Source organism: Zingiber officinale, chromosome 3A, assembly GCF_018446385.1.
Source record: "Zingiber officinale cultivar Zhangliang chromosome 3A, Zo_v1.1, whole genome shotgun sequence".
NCBI classification, from domain to species: domain Eukaryota; kingdom Viridiplantae; phylum Streptophyta; class Magnoliopsida; order Zingiberales; family Zingiberaceae; genus Zingiber; species Zingiber officinale.
Genome location: NC_055990.1, coordinates 113,084,740 through 113,107,647, shown reverse-complemented (window position 1 = coordinate 113,107,647; position 22,908 = coordinate 113,084,740). Strand labels below are relative to the sequence as shown.

At 35.0% G+C, this 22,908-nt stretch overlaps 2 protein-coding genes across 5 annotated transcripts; one reads left to right on the top strand and one right to left on the bottom strand.

Moving 5' to 3' along the window:
• The first annotated feature begins 736 nt into the window (after nucleotides 1-736).
• On the top strand, nucleotides 737-15,117 carry LOC122052297. Its single transcript, XM_042613760.1, has 15 exons — nucleotides 737-987; nucleotides 1,666-1,754; nucleotides 4,805-4,871; nucleotides 4,968-5,083; nucleotides 7,066-7,132; nucleotides 7,216-7,264; nucleotides 8,898-8,983; nucleotides 9,118-9,377; nucleotides 9,463-9,518; nucleotides 10,147-10,232; nucleotides 10,595-10,687; nucleotides 10,953-11,394; nucleotides 11,469-12,022; nucleotides 14,404-14,635; nucleotides 14,724-15,117. Exons 1-15 carry the CDS (start codon nucleotides 808-810, stop codon nucleotides 14,996-14,998), a joined length of 2,652 nt encoding a protein of 883 aa, XP_042469694.1. The 5' UTR covers nucleotides 737-807; the 3' UTR covers nucleotides 14,999-15,117.
• A 775-nt stretch (nucleotides 15,118-15,892) lies between these two features.
• Nucleotides 15,893-19,034, bottom strand: LOC122052296 (pentatricopeptide repeat-containing protein At4g39952, mitochondrial-like). 4 transcript variants are annotated; one of them, XM_042613755.1, is made up of 2 exons: nucleotides 16,217-19,034; nucleotides 15,893-16,127 (listed from the first exon to the last, which is right to left on the bottom strand). In XM_042613755.1, exon 1 carries the CDS (start codon nucleotides 18,981-18,983, stop codon nucleotides 16,695-16,697), a length of 2,289 nt encoding a protein of 762 aa, XP_042469689.1. In that variant the 5' UTR covers nucleotides 18,984-19,034; the 3' UTR covers nucleotides 15,893-16,127; nucleotides 16,217-16,694. The 4 variants fall into 4 exon arrangements, with proteins under 4 accessions (XP_042469689.1, XP_042469692.1, XP_042469691.1 ...); XM_042613758.1 differs by having other exon boundaries at nucleotides 16,344-19,034; XM_042613757.1 differs by having other exon boundaries at nucleotides 16,349-19,034.
• Nucleotides 19,035-22,908: the final 3,874 nt, after the last annotated feature.

The window sequence follows — 22,908 nt, the reverse complement described above, 5'->3', positions numbered from 1 at the left end:
TTAAAAAAAAAATCTGGCATTGGATGCCCTTAAAGTCATGTGTTTTCAAGAGAGTAATGTCTTTGATTTAGAAAGGTTGGATTGTTTTTGAGAAGAATATGAACATGCGAGGGACGTAAAAGAATAATGAAGGATAAACTTATTTTTTTTGGAATAATCTATGAATTTGAATTTCACATCATTAATTTTAAAAGAGGTGATCTTTCCTTTAGTTTTTCTATCGGATAGATTCAGATCACAATTTATATATATATTTAAAAGTCGACCTATAAAATATTAGTGACTACTAATTACTTAAGATGAATGAAATTATCTTTTACTTCAATGATTTATATAATTTTCAAATTTACTAATCAATCTCCATTCCAAAAAGATTTGCCTAATTTGTCTATGATTCAGAAAAGTTGGACTATTGTAAGGAAAGGATATGAAAGTGCCGAGGACATCAAGGCTAGAAAGGTTGGATCTAAATAAGAATTTTGATCTTACAAATATTTTTATCAAAAGATAAAATAAAAAATATTGTTGAAGGGGGGGGATTTGATATTAATGAAATCATGTGGGGTATATTAGAAAAGTGATTAGTGCGGACTTAGTGGGTCCAGCGCACGCCCCCAATTCATGAACCGGTAGTAAACCCTAGTCCCCCGACTGCCCGGTTCAAGTCAAATTAGACCGCGATTTCGAAGCGAGCCCCCGATAAAATGCGAAGCGGTTTAAAAGGCGAACTGACAAATGCGAAGCACGAACCGACTCCGAGTGGCCTTCGCCTCGGCATCCACCCTCGCGAGTCGCGGCGCGGCGGAGATGGGCGGCGGGCGGAAGCGCGGCCGCACGCAGCGGCGGCACTTCAAGCAGGGCCGGGAGAACGTCTGGAAGTACGGAAACAAGGAGGCCCGCCCCGATGACCCCTCGACAGCCGACAAGCCCAACCCCACGTGGCAGCCTTTCGCTACCCAGAACGCCAACTTCGACGAGTATTACAAGGTCTACTCTCAACACATTCTCGTACGCCGAGATCCTTCCGATCTCGTGTATCGTGATCTTGCTCGATGAAGTTTTACTGGGTGTTCCCACGGTCGATTTCTAATGGATCAGTGCACTGTTGGAAAAGAAAGGCATTTTATAGATGTGTATCTCTGCTCTATTTCACTTCCAATATTATGTTTGAACCTTTTTCCTTGGCTCTCGCTTGCTCCAACTATTTTATAGTATTGGACAAATTCATTCTGTAAATGCACTATTTCTCTCAGGCTCATGTTCATCAAATCTCGTGTATATTTGACTTAGTTTCATCATGTTGATGACAAGACAATTGTGTAGTAATTAACATTCAAAAAGGATTAAAAGGGTTTTGCCTGTCGTGATCTTGTAAGAATTTAAGTGGATATACTTAGTAGATGGTACATCACTTATATTTGCCGTGCACCTGTGGCATTGCATGTCACAAATTCCTGGTACATCATTGATATTTGCTCTGTGCTAGTGGTATAAGATAATCCTATCTCCATGGGTGTTATCATGAACATGAAACAATGAGACTTTATATTTTTTTTATGTTGTGTGTTTTTTCTTTAGAACAAAGATGGTAAAGTTTGAGTAGAACTTGTTGTTGTTACCTATATCCCATGTTTCCTAAAATGTCATGGTTTCAACCTTCTATAGGAGCAACATATTGTGCCTGAAGATGAGTGGGAAGACTTCATTTCTATGCTCAGAAAGCCACTTCCAGCTGCATTTAGAATAAATTCGAGGTGATTTCTTGTTGTTATTATTTTCAATTTGTTTACACATGCATTTCCAAAAAACTTGTATTATGAGAATTGGTATCTTAAACTCCATAAGCCAATGAGTCCTCAATCCTTTCTACCAGTCTCTTGTTCTTCATCATGTTTTTTTTTAATTGTTTTCTATATCAAACTACAATCACTTCCTCAAATTTAAAAAAAACTCCTTGCATTTTGAACGGCTTTTAATACGCCTGTCAATGATGATCATTATTATTTGTTACTTTAACATCTCATGTTATATTTGTTCTTATTGTGTTTGGCTTGTCGGTTTTGTATCTGTGTGCCAACCAAGCAAGGTTTCCATTGCCTTCTTGATTTTCTTGTGAGGACTGGTAAACTTCATCAACTTTCAACTTTTATTTTATTCACATGTCATCCTAGTTTTTATTTTTTTTGTGATGTTAGATATGGCCGATTTCAAATTAACTATTACCATCTTAATCATTCTAAGTAGTCACCTCTAGCTCGAAAATGTTGATTTTTTGCGTCTCACTAGCCATATTCTCATTAGTCATGTAGAAAAATTGAAGAATAGCACTATCGATCGTAGATTTATTTTATTTGGATCTTCCATTTTTTATTTCCCAATAACCATGGTTGTCAATATAGGCATTGTTGAATCAGTATTACTTTCCATAAACTTTGGTATCTGCCATATTAGATCCACCATTTCCCATGAATCCCAATCAATGAGATTACCCTAAGAGTTTGAAATCAGAAAAAATGAAGAAAATTGAAAACAACAAAATAAGCTGTTTTAAACATTAAAGTCACTATTACTACATGCCATAGTGTAGGTATATAGTTAATGAATGTTAATAGTACTTAATAAATCTGATAATTTTTTGCATGTAGTGATTGCATAATAATACGTAACTATGATATATATCATAACACTAATTAAGTATTTATGCTATCTAATTAGTATACCATAAATATTATCTAATACCAAATTATTAATAATGTTTATTAATATTATATTGTTAATATTTGCTACACAATTATTAATATTATATTTTTATCATAATGATAATTAATTATTTTACTATCTAATGAATATACCCTTAACATATATCTAATAGAAAATTATTTAATAATATTTATATTATACAAATGATATTATATTGTTAACAATTACCAATAAACAATATCTAATGAGTAATTATAATAATATTATTTTATTATTAAAATAATATTAGACAATTAACATATAGTAATAACTAGCATTAGACTGTTGCCAATATTATCTATAATACATAATACTAAATCTGATAAAAGTATTTCTTTATAATGTCTTTCCAACTATGTTTGTTTTCGTCGCTACATAATCTCTACAGCACATGAACTCTATCAAAATCGAAGTTGATCATCTCGATCTCCTTTGGTTGCTGCTGTTCAGCCTCCAAGTCTAACTTCAAGCTCTTTTGTGTTTCCAAGTGCCAACATCACATGCTAAGGCTCAAGCATTGTTTTTGTGATCAATCAATGGATTTATCCGAATTTCTTGTGTAGTCAATTATGGATCAATGTTTTCATGTAGTCACTATCATTTTGACAAACTTCTGAATAACATATGGGCGTCTAATTTTTCAGCAAAAATCATATTGAATTAGTCAGATTCTGATCCAAACCAATGGATCCATACTTAATTTGATCTTGGCAACCATGCTAATAGTTATTTCTATGCAATGAAACTCATAACTTGAAACCAATATACATCTATTTCTTATGTGTTCAGGATTCCATGTATATGGGGTACTAGGTGGATTTGTGAATCAGTTTTCAACAATTTTTTTTTTTTTTGGCTTAGCTAGTCTCGAAGGTATTAAAAGGTATTTCCATGCAATATATGCAATATATGAGGGCATTTTTGGATTAAAAATATTTAAAATATTATCTTGATAAAAAGCCATCAACTCCTTGGTTTCATTCATGGTTTGAAATCTCGCACCCCGAGTGAAACGGTCAAAATGTATTATTCTAGTAAATTATTGAAACTTGATGTCACTTGTCATAGAAAATGTTTCTTTCTTTTGCTTCATCTCCTTCCTCTTTCAACCTCAAATTTATCACTGACACCATGCATATAAATGTCGGTACAATACTGAAATAGTATTGTTTCAGTTAAACATTGAAATTCTGGCACTTGAGATTTTGAACATTGGCTCCATCAAGAGCTGTTGTTTAGCCAACAACATTAGTGAACCGACTCCTTGAATTCCAGCAGTACTTCACTGAGTCACTGTGCCGCTTCCTCACAGAAGCTTTGAGTGAACAAATCCCAGCTACTCAGTGTCACCTTTGAATTTATTCATGGATGATATCACCAACGTCTTCTTTTGGATCAACAGCTTCCTCCTCGCCTCTGTATTCCCAAAATCTGCGATATAGCAGCAACTTTAACTCAGCCCAGCCTAAAACCTCTCATCCCTTTCCTCAGCTTATGTAGCTGACCTAATCTGGTGGTCCATGGAAGCTTATTTTTGTGGACAGTTGATGGGATTGAGGGGGCTGCTTTGGTAGATGAGATTGACCCAAATGCTCTCAGTGTACTATTGGGCATGTTAACGCTGCTCACCTCATCGCTTCCTTTCTGGTCATCCACCTTGCATTGCACATTTAGCTTACTTTAGTTCCACTATTGCTGTTCTAGCAGAGAACTACTCAAGGTTCCTTCAGTTTCAGATTTGTTTTATTCAGATTTCTTTATTCATTTATTCACACATCTTTATCATCCTGAAGTATTTTGCCCACATTGCTAATGTTATGTTCTGAGGATGCTGATTCAATCTTCTTTCACATGCTTTCTTTATTTCTGACTGGAATAATAGAAAAATTCTGTTTAATTTCAAAGAAATGCTGTAATTTTAAAAATAGATTTGCATGTCCTCATATTTGATCACCAACTGTGCCTGTTTTGTTCTCGGTCTTTCTTGTTCCTTTTTAAGCTTCATGGCTTTAAGGTTATGACCTGAGATGATGCAAACTAGAAATTTGATGCTACTTTGATGCAGTGGCCAGTTTTGTAAGGACATTCTGTTGCAACTGGAAAATGACTTCATAACATCCCTGAAACATGAGGTACCCACCATATTTTCTAAAAGTTCAATGCTTGAGTTGTATATCATTTTCACTTTTGTTATTTCATTTTGACTAATAAAGAACTTTGATTGATAGGTCAATGACGAATGTGAAGTCGAAGCTATTAGATCTTTGCCTTGGTATCCAGACAACCTTGCTTGGCACCTGAATTTTTCAAGAATGCAACTTAGGAAAAGCCAAACTCTTGAGAGGTACTAACCTAAAGTTATTTTGTGAATTGATATTCATTACATTGACAAAAAGTTTTTTCCTCTTTTTTTTTGGAAAAAAAGAATAAAAAATATTATAAATTTATTTGCACGTTTTATCTTTATGTTAATGATAAATAGTTTTGTGTATAATTTTGTTTATTGCTTGGACATGCACACTAACTTTCAAAGTTTCAATTATTTTTCCTCAACGCTATTTGTTGGATATAATGCACAAAATAAATTAGAGAAAAGTTTCTTATTGCAAATGCAACCACACATGCTAATGACATGCTTTTATAGGCCAGCAGACGAAAGCCAATTGTATGAGTATGTGTCCTGAATCTCCCATTATTATTCTTGTTCAGTTATATGTGACGGCGAATTGTTTTTAAATATTTAACTCACAAACCCATAGTTATTTTTCTATGGTGTGGCCTTGAAACTGAGTTCTGGATTCTTCAATTGGATAACTTTCTTTGGTCATGAATCTAGCCATTTGAATGGTTATCCTAACGTTAAAGGATTAATACAAATTCCAGATGAACTAAGGCTACTGTATGAGTCTGTTTATAACAATGTCTTGACTCTTGATTGCCAAACAATTTATATATGCTTATAGAGGCAACGTTGAAACAAACCTCCAAGTTATAAAGAAGATTGAGATAAAATTGATAAAATAATTGAGATGATTGATTAACTAAAGGGATAGTTATCTCTCTTAGAGAAAAACGAACCCACACATATTAATCAAAGGAGAATTTTATTGATTGAAAACCAAAAAAAGATATGACAGTATTATAAACTTAAATAATAAACTAGAGAAGAAATAGAAAACATAATAACCCCCCAAAAAATCTTACCGATTTAACAGACACCTATTAAACTATTACCAAATTAAAATACTATGCTAATAAATCTAAAGATACCAATCATAAAATAAAACATTTACTGAAATTAATTAAAAAATTTAAAATTCTATTCTATGTCTGTTGGTAGTTTGCATCACTTTTTCTAGGAAAACTCAACTCTTGGAAAGTTATCATCAGGTTGTCATTTCTAAGCATAACAAACAATTATTTCAACTCTGCTTAGCAATGTTTTTTATTTTTATCTTTCTTCTTTGGATACACCTAACAATGAGTAAGAAATTCATGCACTCATTTTGCACTTTGATTTTGTGTCCTTCCTTTTTGGTTTATCTTTACAACTAATGAAAAAACATGCGTCATAGGGCTACCCGTGCATAATAATGTCATGAAAGTGGTAATGTGGAGGAAGAATCTGCAGAAGATACACAGCACATTAATGGGGAACTATAATAATCCTAATAACTTTTACCAGATCAATGGATACATATAAAAACTAATCCCAAAGTAAAACATCCTACCACCAATTAAAAAAATAACCAATACTTAAATAGAATAATTAATAATGTTAATTAAAATTAAAAAAGAATTCTAGTCAAAGTCTATTCCTTGTTTGCATCACTTATTAGTTGGTAACAATAGAAGGTCCAAGAAGTAACACAGTTAGCACTGAAGGTCATATAGGTAATCATTAAACCAGAAATGGTAAATGCAAATTTCTTATATATATTACTTTTTTACTTTGATAAAGTTGTAGGTTCTCTATTAGACAAGAAATATGGTATTGACTGATTCCCTTTCTCATTGAAGATTGAAGGAAAACATTATATCAATGCTACCTCTATTTTAGCTAGTGGATTCTTTTGCGAGCAATTATCGGGTGACATTTATAAGGTTGTTTATACATTATTCCTGGCATACCTTGAGTGATTGTTAGATGCTCCTTGCATGACGCTACTCTGATATTTTTAATTCAGCAATATCAATTAGTATATTTTTCTAATAAATATTTATTGCTTAATAGTTAAGAGAAGATATATAAGTAAACATGATAATCAGCGTACCTTTACAATGTCTTTATGCTTGATTATTATATACCCTCTTCATTTCTTCCAGATTCCATGAGTTTTTAAAGCAGGAGAATGAAGTTGGAAATATAACAAGGCAGGAAGCTGTTAGCATGGTGGTTAATTGTTTTTCGTAATTTACTTATAGTAAATTTTCTATGCTTGACTCTCTACAATTTAAAGTACAATATCTATACAGGTGCCTCCGTTATTCTTAGATGTGCATCCAGATCACTATGTACTTGACAGTATGTGACTTTCTCTTTTATTTATATACTTGTGAACATATGAAGTTTATTCAGTAAATTCAGCAGAATTCTTAGATGAACAGTAGTAGGAAGTATACTTTCCAGGATTTCATAATATTACCTTTATTGTATTTTACTTTGTTTAACGTTCACCAAGACCTCCAAATAGTTGATTACTTGATTTGTCACAGCACAAATTGTCTAACTGCATTGCTCCATTTTATTTCATGTCATACCAATTTTGAAGCACAATGTTCTCAATTGTTTTCTGTTTACAACATTATTGATGATTAATTTTATTCTCTCAAATTAAGCCCAAGTATATGACTCCAAATAGTTGGGACAATTATATGGCGAATCTATGTCCACATTTGAAGGGGAGCCTTGGCGCAACGGTAAAGTTGTTGCCCTCTTGCAAAAAGCAGGGTAAAACTACGTACAATGGATTCTTCCCTGGGACCCCGCATGGTGGGAGCTTCGTGCACCGGGCTGCCTTTTTTTTTTTTATCTATGTCCACATTTATATCATACTATGAAATCATTTATTAGTCAATTAGTCATGGTGTTGTAAGGTTTTCTTATTTTTTGTGAAAATCAAATATGTTTATTAGGTTAATGATAGAACCATAGTGCTCCCTCTCTTTAAGGCTTACTTTGAACTCCAAATACTTGATTTGCTTCGGCATAGTGTTTAATTCCATTAGTATGTTTTATCATCTTTCGTACCATGCGAGGCCCAACATTCTAGTTGTTTTCAATTTATAGCAATATTGATGATTACTTTTATTCTCATAGTAAGTATCTAGACATCATTACTATGAAGGAGTCAATTTTTTTCCTTCAGCAGGTCTAAGGTTTTCTCACTTTATGTGAAATCCAAAATTGCACATTAGGATGATGGTAACACCATAGTGTTTTCCTCTTTTCTAAATATTTGGTTTTCCTTAGCACAAAGTGCCTATAACTCTTAGCAATGTTTAGAATTTTGAGTCGTTTTCCAAATTTGATTGTTATAGATACTTTTTTGAATAATTCATCTTCATCTAGTCCCCCCCCCCCCCCCCCAGTTCCTGTAACAATCCTTAGTTGCTGTCGGTTATTTTGTAAATGGGAGGAAAAGAAATAGATGAAAGAGGGAACAAAATTATGGGAGGGAAAGTTAAAAAAATAAAAATATATATAAAAGAGGAAACACTAAACCTAAAAAGATTAAAATAAAAAGGAAAGAAGAAAAGAAAAATAAAATAAACCAAAACAACCTGAACTGAATGGTAAATTATGCTTGTGCCGGCACGGCATGGTATCACTAACCTTGGCTGTAGTCTGTTCTATTATCTTTCATACCAATGTGAAGCTCACTTTCTGGTCGTTTCCAGTTATAGTATTAGTGATGATCATTTTATTTTATCTCATACTAAATCCACATTTTCATCATACTATGTTGAATCTTTTTTACTTCAGTTGTTAGTATCTGAAGCGATAGTCATCTTGGAGACATTAGGGTTCATCATTTCTTTGTGACAATCAAATAAGGTCATTAGGCTGATGGTGGCACCATATTTTATGTTGAAAATACATGACAGTTTTCATTTGACTTTATGTTGCTTTCTTGTTAACTTTCTTTCTTTTGCAGTGTGTGCAGCTCCAGGGTCTAAAACTTTTCAGTTGCTTGAAATGATACACCACTCAATTGAACCTGGACTACTACCAAATGGGCTGGTTGTTTCCAATCTGTTTGCCCTTTGTTCATATTTTTAAATTATTTGTCATTCTTTTCTATCATTCTCAGGAAGCATGCAGTAACATCTAAGGATACAGTCTTCTCTAATGATTCTTCTTGCATGATGATATAGGTAATAGCAAATGATGTTGATGTTCAAAGATGCAATCTTCTTATCCATCAGACAAAACGGATGAGTACTGCCAACTTAGTAGTAACTAACCATGAAGCACAATACTTCCCTACTTATCCTTGTGTGAAGGATTACAAGGAAACTTTAAAAGGTGAAAAAGAACTTATGAAAGGTAGTTTGCAGTTTGATCGGATTTTGTGTGATGTTCCTTGTAGTGGTGATGGCACTCTCAGGAAAGCTCCTGACATCTGGAGGAAATGGTCAGATATTATTTCGTTCTTCAGTGTGTTCAATTTTCTCCAGTTAACCTATCAGACATGATTACATAGACATGATTACATACAGGAATGCAGGCATGGGTAATGGTCTTCATCGTCTTCAAGTTGAGATCGCGATGCGCGGTAACAATATTATGACCTTGTTTCATACTGGATTCTCAAATACGTTATCTTTGTTGTAGCTACTAAGTAATGCAATGTTATTAGTTAACTTGTCATAGGTTTCTTAGCTTTCATATCGAGATGATATTTGTTTAATTCTTAGCATGCTGTTGGTATGTTGCCTAGAACTTCCTGATTCTGTTTTGATGTCCATTTACATGTATTTAGCATTGAAATGTGAATTTCAGTATATACATTTTGCACAAACTGGTAATTAACCTTCTATCAGGATAGATGATTTTTTGACTGAAGAAGAAAATATTTAGATTAATTCTATTATCAGTTGTCTGTATTTAGATTAATTTAGGGCTTTTCTTGAGTAAGGTGTATTCTAAATGGAAAACATGTGTATATGCTTTTGCATTCTTTAATTTCCTTGTTAGCATATCTCAAATATTGCTTTCAATTGTCAATACCTTAAGCTAAACCACTTTGTTTCCATTGAAAATGTACTTTGTACGCTCAACAGCATTTTTTTATGAAGAGATTTGTTATCTGCTCACTATGCTGTTTGTATTAAAGGGTTTCTTTTCTGGCTGTTATTTTACAGATTCCCATTGACTAATCATTTTAATCTTTTGAGTCACAGGTGTAGCATTGCTTAAAGTGGGTGGAAGGATGGTTTATTCTACCTGCTCAATGAATCCAGTTGAAAATGAGGCTGTTGTAGCAGAGGTTATCTGATATAAGTCATTTAAGTTATATGCTTGTCTTTTATTTTTTCCAACCCTTCCCCACTTGTACATGTAGCCTTTGATGTGCATGCTTGTTGATGTATATTTATCTACAATAGTGAGATGATTATTTCTTCAGTGTAGTTGCTATGGAAGTCACTCATTGCCAAACATTAAATATCCAGTTTCAATTTTTAGAATTACATCCAATCTAGGGTATTTACAATTCAGTTTCTCACTCTTGCATACTTCATATGTTTGCTTTCGGTAAACCTTTCAGAATGATTTATTGATGTTGGTTTTGCTTTACTTTTGTGCAGTAAAATTGGTCACTGTGGAATTGTGATTCTCATATTCTTGTAGGTTCTTCGAAGAAGTGCTAATTCAATTAAGCTTCTTGATGTTTCTGGTGAACTATCTGAGTTGGTCCGTCGTCCTGGCCTTAAAACATGGAAGGTTAGCCTTGAACTTTATTGTCCAACACAGGTTTTGACAGTTCTCAGCAATAAGGGGATTTAGACAAAGGATAATTTAAAAGATCCGGAAATTTTTTACTAATTTTCTTTTATTTTATTCAAAATTCATGATTCAAACATCTCTTTTACTCTTCATTGAACTACAATGTTTCTTTTCACTAAGCTAAAGTGATCCATCAATGCCTTGATGTTTTCTACTTGGCACTGGTTTTCTAACCTTTTTCCATGACCATCTATATTTACAGTTAAAAGATAGAGGCCTTTGGTTGGCCTCTCATAAAGATGTACCCCAGTACAGGAGGGGTGTGATTGTACCAAGTATGTTTCCTTCTGGAAAAAGTCACGATGAGATCCTTAAATATGATGGCCAAGAGAATGCCGAGATTCTTGGAAGTAACTCATTTGCAGAAAATGTTAACAAGGGAGTGAATCATTCAGAAAGTGTGTGTGTACAGCACCAAGCATTGTGTGAGAATTTGGTAGACAATGCACCACTGACTGAATCTTGCACTATCGAAAGTAAAATAGAGGAAGTTTCCAGTGAAAGTGTATCCATAGAAAAACATCATAGCTATTTTAGAGAAGTTTCTGAATTTCCCCTTGAAAACTGTATGAGAATACTTCCTCATGACCAAAATACTGGAGCTTTTTTCATTGCTGTTTTTGAGAAGCTTTCTCCATTAATGGGTAACTACATATCTGTCTTTTTTTTTCCTTAGACTGATCAAGAATGCCTACTAAAGTGATGTTTCTTATTTCAGTCGCTCCAATTAAGCCTGCAAGACAATCAGCTGTAAGTGGAGATGCCTCACCAGATGATGGTGAAAATCTCGTGGTTGAATGTAATGACAAAATAGACTTATCTAGTAGTTCTCAAGATGGGCTAATTTATAGTGCTTCTTTAGCAACTATTGATGTGGATACAAAAGTCGAGAAATCACCAGCAGTATCAGACAATGATGCAGTATCAATTCATACCAGGGGTACCAACTTGAATGAGGCAAGAGTAACTAATGAAGAGGAGAGGCTTCCATCTGAAACTAAGGCAGTAAAGGGCAAGTTGCAAACTGAAGGCAAATGGAGAGGAGTTGATCCTGTTGTATTCTTCAAAAATCATGCAATTATAAATAGTATACGATCATACTATGGTATCTCAGATTCATTTCCACTAGACGACCACCTTGTTACTCGGAATACTGATCCTAATCATATCAAGAGAATTTACTATATATCAAAGTCAGTTAATAATATTCTACAGCTAAATATCCAATCTGGAGAAAGGCTCAAGATAACATCTCTCGGCCTTAAGATTTTTGTAAGTGCTCATCTTTTCATTTGCTTTTATACAGTAAGATTCATGTCATGTTAAAGTTTACACTGAAACTATGGTTTAAATTGTTTTTTTGTTTTTTTTGTTTTTTTGCCTATTCTGTTTAGATTTACGATGGTAAATGTTAGAATATTGCAAATGATTTATTGACATGCTTGCATTATGAATTTACTTGTGGATCTATGAGCTTATACCCGTGAATTCCAAACTTATACCAAATGCCATTTGAATATTGCTTCTTGCTCAGGGCATTCTTCAAAGTCAATCAATTTTCCATTTCTGTGGAATGAAGAATGTGAAAAACGAAAATAACTTTCACTTTTCAAGAATTTGAAAATGTGAAAATTTGTTTGGTTTAGTAAAACTAAATTATTCATTGACATAGAAATAAAGAGAATTATTTGGTTGATTATTAATGATATTATATTTAACATATTAATGTATAACAAAATATATTATATTATGTGATATGGGGATGTTATTATACTGTATAATAATAGTAACAGTAAAGTTGGCACATCAGTAAAGTTGCTTTGGTGTGACCTAGAGGTCACGGGTTTGAGTCTCGGAAACAAAGCAGGATAAGGCTGCGTATCTCATTGGGAGGAGCTTGGTGCATCGGGTTGCCCTTTATAATAATAGTAATAGTAGTAGTTCTATTTGCATAAGTTTGTAGTATTCTTAATTTGACTCTTTTAAAAATATATACGGGATTTTAGGATTTTAGGAAACTACTTATATCTGTTTCTTGTTTTCTAAGGTTTGTTTTTTATCTCTCATAGTTTAGAATTTCATTTGAAAGCAACTTACCAAATATAGGTTTTCAGAAACTTTTATTTTTTATTTAATTACTGAAAATTAAAGAAAAGGAGAGCCTTAGTCTTTATAATACACGTGGATGTCATTCAGTAGTTTGCCATTTCTGTGACACTTCTTTCTTTTTTGGGTTTGAGATAATTACTTGGGTCAAGACTACATTCTCCTAGCAATTCTCGTCCTCACTTTGTGTGATCATTGCATGTTGCTGTTTCCTGGTAGAAGCCTTGTGTTATTCTCTGAAGATTCTGATTCTAAGAGGGGCAACTGCTGTAACTCTTCATATCTTTGCAAGCATTAAAGAAAAGGTTTCTTGTAGCGAAAAAGGGAAACTATGTGGTGAAATAAAAATTCATTAGTAAGGGACCTTTATAATTTCTCATGTTTATTATCAGTGGAATAGATGATTAGTACCTTAACTATAGGCTGGGTTGTGTCAGTTAAATAGGCAAGAAGATGTATACTTTGCTACTGAAAAAACACAGAGGCTGTATTTTATTTTCTTCTATTTTTGTAGACTTCGAAATTATAGCACAAAAAGGAATTTTTTGTGCTCTATTTTTGTAGGCTAAAGGATTTTTTTTTGACTCACTTTCTTAAATCATATTTACCAGATTATGATACAAATTCTTGCTTGTTGATCTTTTGCTTCCATGGTTAATATCCTATATTCATAAAGTGAGGAAGGAACCTAAATAATAGTAAGTATAGCACAAAAAGGGTATATTCATAAAATGAAAAAAAAAACTGTATAATAGTAAATATAGCACAAAAGGTATTATATATGCAATATGTCCTAAACCAGAAAAAATACTTCTCAGATGAAAGTATAAAATTAATAAGACACATAAATACTAAATTATACATTCACAAATAAATATACAAACATGATACAGAAGTTTATATGCTTAAGTTTACCATGTTCAAGAATTTTATAATTATGTTTATTTCTCCTTTTCCTATAACATACCAATTTCACCTTGGATTTCTATTTCTATTGCATCCTTTATGCATTTATATGGTCCTAATGAAATATCCTGAATGACTCAAATTATTCCAATGGTTAATACTTTCGAACCATTGGAGTGATGACATTGAATTCTTTTCTAACACAATTGTTTCTGGAGATCATTTCCACATCTTGGTTTATAATAAAGATTTTATTTTACTGATACCTAGGGGCTGCTTCTTCCTATGCTTCGTCTCCAATTGAACATTTGGAGAGTGTTTGCTTGGACGTGCAAATTTCTAAGTCAAATTTTGGATTTTTTTTATTATGCCTCAGAAGTGTGCGTTTTGTATATCTTTTTATGTTATTTATTTTGGTTACTAATATAATTTTGGTTACTAAATGGTAAGGCCTGAAAAGGAGCCCAACAATAAAGTTAAAATAGCTGTTTCATGTTAATTATGGACATCGGTATTATATTCTATATCTATTTTTTGGAGTGGACTTGCTATATCTATTTGGCTAATCAGAAAGGCAAGTATCATTTTGTTGTGTAGTAGTCACACCTAATTTATCAGCTTCTGCCTTGTCACGAATACAGGAACGACAAAAGTCAAGTGACAAATCGTATCCTTGTTCTTTCCGGTTATCATCAGAAGGACTACCTCTGCTTCTTCCATATATAAAAAGACAGATCTTATATGCGCCTTTAGCCGACTTCCAGCTTCTTCTAAAGCATAGGACAGTAAAATTTACAGATTTCGTCGATGCTAGTTTTTCTGAGAGGGCTTCAAGTTTGATGCCAGGTTGCTGCGTCTTGTGTCTCAACGAAGGTAAACCAATCATCTACATGGGGTTTTGCATTTTTTCTGACCTGTTCATCTATGCATCATATGATTTTAATTCAATCATTGCAACCAGGTGACGAACCTAGAGGTGACGAAGTCGTGGTAGATTCCTCAACGATTGCTATAATTTGCTGGAAAGGCAAGACAAATCTTAGCATCTTGCTATCTCCGTCAGATGGTCAGGAGCTGCTTGAAAGGGTTGCTCTGCGTTTTGGCATTCAGAGCGGCATTTCTTCTCAAACAAAGGAGGATGGTAAAGATGAAATTGACGAGTTAGAGAACTCGAGCCCAGGTAGTATGAACGGTTCTGATGTGGCCGACGAGGAAGTAGCTTTGATGGAGATGTAGGGGCTTACAAAAACATATGTACCAATATCAGTGGATGTTCTTTGACAGAATTTGAAATTTGGCTGGGTGCAAATGAATCAAATTGAGCATAAGTATAAAAATATTGATATTTATTCAAATTTGAAATTTAAAAAATATATATGATATTCAAATTTCATTCAAAATTCAAAAATATAACTAATTTTAGTTCGATGTAGGTTCAAAATAAAATTTGAGCTCGAATTTAATTTGAATTGATTCAAGCAGTGTTAAACTATAATTCAAAAAACCATTAAATTTGAGTTCGATTTGAGTTATTTGAATTTTAATTTGAATGTATTATAAAAATAATCAAAATTCAATTTGAATTCGGGTAGTTCGTGAGCAATCAAACAAAATATTATAAGTTTAAATTTTATTAGAAAAAATTATCAAAATTCAATTCAAATAATTTCGATTACGAATTAAATATTTTTTAAATTAGCTCAAAAAACTTGCGAATAGGATCAGCTCGATCATTTATATGTTTATGCTTCTTGGATTCTCAATAGGTCCGTTTACTGTAATTGAATTTTCAATGGGATTTATAGTAGGGCAAATGCTCCTAAAATGTACCCTTCTTGAGTGTGTAGAACAATCTTAGAGAGATAGTTAAGGTGACGACTTCCTTTTTATTACAATTGAATTCTCAATAGGCACTACTAGTTCTAGTTTTTTTCTTTATTTTTTTTTTAGAAATAACACACTTCTTGATCGAAAAGAAGTTTTGGACACGCAAAAGAGAATCTGCATAGATAGCAGACTATCCATTTTCTTTAGTGTGAGATGTCTAACTCTTTGTCGCGTGAAGTATTCTAATGTGATCCAATCCTTCTTCAACTTCATACTGACCGAGCTGCCTTTTTTTAGTTGCCCTCTCAACACATCATTCTGTGTCGAGAATCATTCTTCCAAAACTCAGGTAACTGATCAACTGTTGGTGTATGAGGAATCTGAAACTTTCAGGTGCTTTTAATCGTGTTCCTGAGCGGCCAGCAAATCCTTTCGCGGCATGCCAATAATCACTTCTTGTTCAGAGACACTGCTTGTTTAGATCAGATCTAGCATTAACAGCTTGTTCAGAAACACTGCTGGTGTAGATTTCATACTGCTGCTAAACAGAGAGAACATCAGAATGAGCAGAAATGGAGAAACTGAGTAAGAAATGAAAATCTATTTGTAAGAATCTGAGTTTCTAACCCATAAACTCTGCATAAATAGAGAAACTATCAGCTAATGAGTAGGTTTCACTCCCAGTGCATAAAACTTCTACCAATGCAAAGTCACGGGAAAGGATTGGACTACATTTGGGTCAATTGTACGTAACTTTACCTACATTGCAAGAGGCTGTTTCCGCGGCGGCTAGAACGCACAATTGCAAAGTCATATAGCAGCAATTTTACCATTGCATCAAAGCTCCCCCCTTCATTCAACGCATTAGTTAGTTAATCAAATGTCTTTAGTATGACAAACTTGTCAGATTTACGACTTTGTAAAATTACATCAGCATGCTTCCACAATAGCGAAAGAATAATATTAGAGCTCGACTATGATTTTTCGGTATAGCCGAACCTACAACTTGACAAAGAGCCTTTTGATTCCTATGTCAATAGTGAAATGCTATGCTCATCATCCAGTAAATTGGAATCCTTTTCTCATGTTGACTCCTATTCCCATGCTATACAGCACTCCAGCCCACAGTTTTCTTCAGCCTGTTATCCTTCATCATACCCCGCAAGCTTTCAACCTCCTTCCATTTACCATCGCCACTATACATATTGGACATGAGAATATAATAACCATCATTTTCGGGTTCTGAGTCAAAAGCTTCCTTCGCAACCCGCTCTCCCAATGCTACATTGTTATGAATTTTGCAAGCACCTAGCAGAGTTCCCCAAATCGCACCGTCTGGCTTAATTGGCATCTTAAGTACCATATCTTCAGCATCATACAGATAACCTGATCTACCTAGCAGATCCACCATACAAGCATAGTGCTTCAGCATAGGTGAAATAGAATACATGTTCATTTTATCGAAGAATTCTTTTCCCTCATCAACAAATCCTGCATGACTGCAAGCAGACAGAATTGCAAGAAATGTGGTTTCGTTCGGCCTGATACCAATTTTCTCCATTTCTCCGAACAACATTATTGCTTCCTTTGCGTGTCCATGGATCCCGTATCCTGAAAGCATGGCATTCCAAGCAACGATGTCTCTTTCAGGCATAGAATCAAAGATACCTCTTGATATTTCAAGCTGCCCACATTTAGCATACATATCAACCAGTGCTGTATTCAGAGAAACATCGTGCTCTAATTCCATTTCTTTTGCATAGTTGTGTATCCACTTTCCGAGGTTTAGAGCCCCCACACACGAGCAAGCAGATAGCACAATTATCAAGGTAGTCAAACTAGGTTTCACATCGCTTAGAAGCATCTGATAGAAGAGTGACAAAGCATTATGTGAATAACCATGATGTGCATAAGAAGCTATTAAAGCATTCCAGGTGACAGCATCTTTACTGGTCTTCTCAAAGATCCTCTGAGCAAGATGAAATGCTCGACATTGTCCATACATTCCCACCAATGTGTTACAAATAGATTTGCATTCGTCAAGTGATACTTTCATGGTGTAGCAATGGATGGACTGACCTAATCGCAATGCCATTAAATGAGAACAGGAGGAGATTGCTGAAGCAAAGCTGTTGAGATCAGAAATCAATCCTTGAAACTGCATCTGTCTGAAAAGATCTAAGCACTCAATGTCCAGCCCTGCCTTACCATAACTGATAACCATTAAATTCCATGATTCTGCATCTCTATTGTCCACTGCATCAAAAACCTTTCTTGCAAGATACAACAGTCCAAACTTGCAGTACATTGATATTAAAGCATTAATAACTAACATGCTCAGTTCATAATTTCTCCTCAACACCATGCCATGAAATCCCTTTCCTTGACAAACTTTACCTGCGTCGCTGAATCCCAATAATATACAGCTTAGTAAAACCCCATCAGCATCTACTCCTGAATCTCGCATCTCGCTAAACATGTGCATACACTCAAGAATTTGCCTTTTTCTCATATGAACGACTATCATTGCAGTCCATGAGATTACATCCCTCTCTGGCATTGCTTGAAAAACTCGAGCAGTCTCATCCAAGCATTCACATTTTGAGTACATTGAGAGAAGTGATGATTTCACAGAATGAAAATGCTCCATTCCAAATTTCAGAAGCAATCCATGGAGGCACTTCCCTTCCTTCAGGGCCACCAAGCTTCCGCAAGCTTGCAAACCTGCTTCCATAGTTCGAGAATTGGGCAGTCCACTGACTCGGTGCATTTCCTTTAAACACAACAAAGACATCTCAGCATCCCCGTTCCTTAAGCAACCAACAATTAGTGACGTCCATGCAACTACATCTGTCACGGTCATTTCGTCAAAGACCCGAAGGGCAGGAGCAACATCTCCGCACTTGGTGTACATGTAGACCAAAGAGGATGCCACGCCTACTGAATTCTCCGGCAAAAGTCCGAACTTTGTGGCGGTCCCATGGATGCAAGAGCCGAGACGGAGCAATTCGAGCTCAGCTGCGGTGGAAACTACCATGGGGATGGTGAACTCGTTGGGGGGAGCGCCGGAAGAGCGCATGCCGCAGAACAGGGAGAACGCGAGGCGGAAGTCACCGGCCCCGAAATGGGACTTGATGGCGGAGTTCCAAAGGAAGGTGTCGCGGGGGTTGGAAGGGGCTGCGGCGGCGAAGACGCGGTGGGCGAGGTCGGGGCGGCGGAAGGAAGCGTAGAGGGCGATAATCTTGGCGGCGAAGAAGGGGTTGGAGGACTGGCCGGAGGCGATGAGGAGGGCGTGGTGGCGGCGGAGGGAGAGGAAGTCGGGGGTGTGGCCGGAGAGGAGGAGGTGGAGATCGAGGTCGCCGCAGAAGCGGCGGAGCCTGGAAACGAAGGGCATCGGGCGCCGCAGGATGGAGACTCCAACTCCCGCATGATTTGTGCTGCCGGGCCGCTTAGCACAAGTATGCGACGGTGCCTTATTTATAGGACTGTCATAGCGGGCCGACCGGGACAGAGTCAGGTTGAGCCAGATCGTTCTATTCATGTGACGTGATAAATTGAGCTCAGGAATAATTATTACTTCCGGGTCGGTCGTGCCCGTTACCGTCATTTTATATTGTTTTTTTTTTAAAAATAGAAATATTAAAAAAGTATCCCAAAAAAAACATATAGGTTTATTTGTCATCTCGAAGATTAAGTCTGTTTAATCAGTAAAAGATGTCACTCTACGCGATTCAATATTACTGAATGTACGATTAAATATGGATGGTATTTTTCACAATTTCATTTTGATTCGATTTTTAGCTTATGCTATAAATCTATAATATAATTTTAGCTGTCAAATGGACCAATCAATGATGGAATGGATCATGATCGATCATTTAGTGGGTGCAACAGACGGACCCATAATTTAAGTGGATGGATAAATTTACAATTCAACTGTGGATTGTGATTTACACGGACAATCCACGAGAAAAGAAACCACAGAGGCTGAGATTTAAGCATCCCATGAACACTCCTATACATCTATCAAATATTTCAAGCATTTACACACCTCTAAGTTTAAATTTGAATAGGATGAGAGAAGATTCAATTCATAGAATAGTAAGAGAGAAGGAAAGGAAGAGAAAGTAAAAAATTAATCTTATTCTTATTTGGGAGGGAGAGAAGCTCATTTGTAAGGAAAGGGATGAAAATAGAAATTAAATATATAAAATTATAAAAATATCTATTTAAAAAAAACTAAATTTACATGTGAAAAAAAATAATTTCTAATTTCCTCTCATTCTCTTTCTTTACATCTCAAATTGGGATAATTTGGGATGTAAAAGATTTGACTGATTTCTAAACATGCAAGGGTAAGTTGTACCTTTCTTTCCCCTTCCTAGACGTGCAAACGAATCGAATCGGGTCAAATATGTAGAAAAATTTAAGCCTCGAATTCGGCTTGAAATAGGTATATTCGAGCTCAAGCTCAATTCAAAGCTCGAAAAATTCAAAATATTTGATTCGAGTTTGGCTCGAATTAGGGCTCAGGTTTGAGTTCGACTCGAAATATTTAAACATGTTCGCGAACTATTCGAATTATTGCTCGAAAATAATTTCGAAAGGCTCGAAATTTATTTATTTAATATATATTTAACTTATATTAATAAATATTAAGGTTCGCGAGCGGCTCGAACAATATAATTTGAGCTCGAGTTCGGCTCGAAAAAAGTTCAAACATGTTCGAGTTGGCTCGAATTCGATAAATTTAAATACAAATCAAATATTTTTCGAACCGACTCGAAAAATTCACGAGCCGACTCGTTTCATTTGCAACCCTACCCTTTCCCCTCCATAGCTCAATCCCTTTTAAATAAGGGTAAAATTCCTCTTCTCCTTATTTACTACTCCCCTTCACTAGCCTCTTCTAAGGCATGACTAGGGGCGTAAACAATAGAAACCAATCTAATAATATAAAAATATTAATATTTAAATTCGAACTTAAAAAATATATGTGATATTTAAATTTAATTTGAAATTTGAAAATACAAATAATTTTATTAAACTTTATTAGAATGAAATTAAAATTTGAAATAATTAAAATTCAAATTTGATTTAAATTATTTAAATCATAATTTAAATTTAAATTGTATAAAATAGCTAGAGTTCAGAATTTGAACTGCTGTAAATAATTGAATAAAATATTATGAGCCGAGATTTGAATTTGACTTAAAAAATATTTTTCAAATTAGTCCAAACTCATTTGATTCGTTATATTTAGGACTGAGTATTTGGTTAAATCAAACTGACCGAATCAAATTAATCAAAATCAAACAAACCGAATTTATTTTTAGATAACCCAACCAAACACATTTTAGGGCAAAAACTGAATTAACCGAATCGAATAAACTCTCTAAAATCAATAATATTGATGGTACAATTAATCCACTTCCTCTTGCTCATCAATTGAGAGGAAAGGGGAAAAAGTAAAAAAACTTAGCAATAGCAAATCGGAATGCCACAAATGATCAGAATCACTCACAGCAACCTCATCCAGCAAGGAAAACAAGCATAATACCAAATTCTTGCTAAACAACCAAAGAAAATTTTAAATCAGTTCAACTCTCTACCTTCGATTCTTGCTAAACAACCAAAATAAATTTTAAATCAGTTCAACTCTCTACCTTCGAATCGAATCAATTCCCAAAAATTCCACTACTAATCAAAAAATAGATTACAATCGAAATGAAAACCACACAATCCACTGCATCTCGGCGAGGCAGAAACCATTTTGAATCAAATTCCTACTTTCTAAAACAGTCCATCATTTTATAAGAGTTAGGGGAAAAAATGTATTACCAACAACCAAGACTTAATGAACAACAATTGCATTGAATCGTTCGAGACTGTAAGGAGCAAAACTTCATCGTAACAAACGAAAACCATCAGAAAACTGGATCAGAGCTCAATCTGTTCACAATGCGACGAGTTCGGTCGGTTAATTTGATTTAACCAAATTTTTACTCACCCTAGTTACACCCGTAGCAACGACAACTAAAAATATTAAAACCCCCAATGTTAAAACAAAATAAGCCATATTTCAAAATATGGCGCCGCTTCAGGCCTGGGCTGTCGAAGTTAGAGGAGCCGGCGGTGAGTTCGGTCGGTTAATTCGATTTAACTGAATTTTTACTCGCCCCTAGTTATACCCCTAGGGAACGACAACTAAAATATGATACAACCCCCAATGTTAAAACAAAAAAAGCCATATTTCTTGATGAATAGAGATGATGTCACATTTAAACTTGCATGAACATATCCAAATTTGAAAATAATTTGGGAAATGATGTACGCATCTCAAACCTGGATCGATCTTAAAAGAATTTAGTGACCTCTGCTTCAAACTTTTCACCGTCGATCGACACATGAATCCTCTCGATGACCTTGATGTGGTTGGAACACACGACGCAATCGTTCTCCTCGTAATACTTCGAGCATTGCCTGTGGAAGTGATGCTCGCACCGTCGATGGTGCACCACTACGTCTTCCAATGTGTACTCCTTGAAACAGAGCATGCACGCTTTTGGCCTCGCTGGCGTGTAAGTGTCTACATCGAACCGGGCCTCCACTGATCCATTGTGGAACCCTAATTGAGCCTCCTTCGTACAAGCTATGGCCGCGAGGAGATTAGCAAAGAAGGTATTGCTCGGCGAGTCGGGTGGGAGCAGGCCGTGCAGGAGCTCCCTCACCCTCTCATAGCAAGCCAGGCCCGAGTGCAAGTCCGACGACCCGAACATCTCCTCGCGTGCCTCAGGATCGATCATACCAATCGATTCAACAACATCGGTGCATATCTTGGTGAAGAAAATCCTGAGGGTAATCTTCTTATTACTCGACCATAACAATTTTGGATCACCAAGCTGTTGCGTCGAGATGGTGGCTCTAATTGTTCGTAGCATCGTGCTAAGGGTTATAAATGAGATCCCGGTTATAAGTTAGATTTTTTTACTATTTATAGATATGGAAACAGTTCTCTGAAGCCTCCTAATTGGGACATATCCGGCAATTGGATAGAATCTATATAAAATATAAAGAAAAAGTCATCTAAATAAATATAAATATTACCACGTAAATATATTGACAATAATTATATTAATTAGAATGCTTAGCAATAATTATCTAGCGAGTCGAAATCATATATTTATTTATTAAAAACAATATATACAAATTTCTGGACATTTCTCATCAAATATCCTTAATTTATCGTGCAAAGCTCTCCTCACTCGTTCGACCCTCAACATTAATCCAATTAATTCCTCGGCTGAAAAAATATGAAC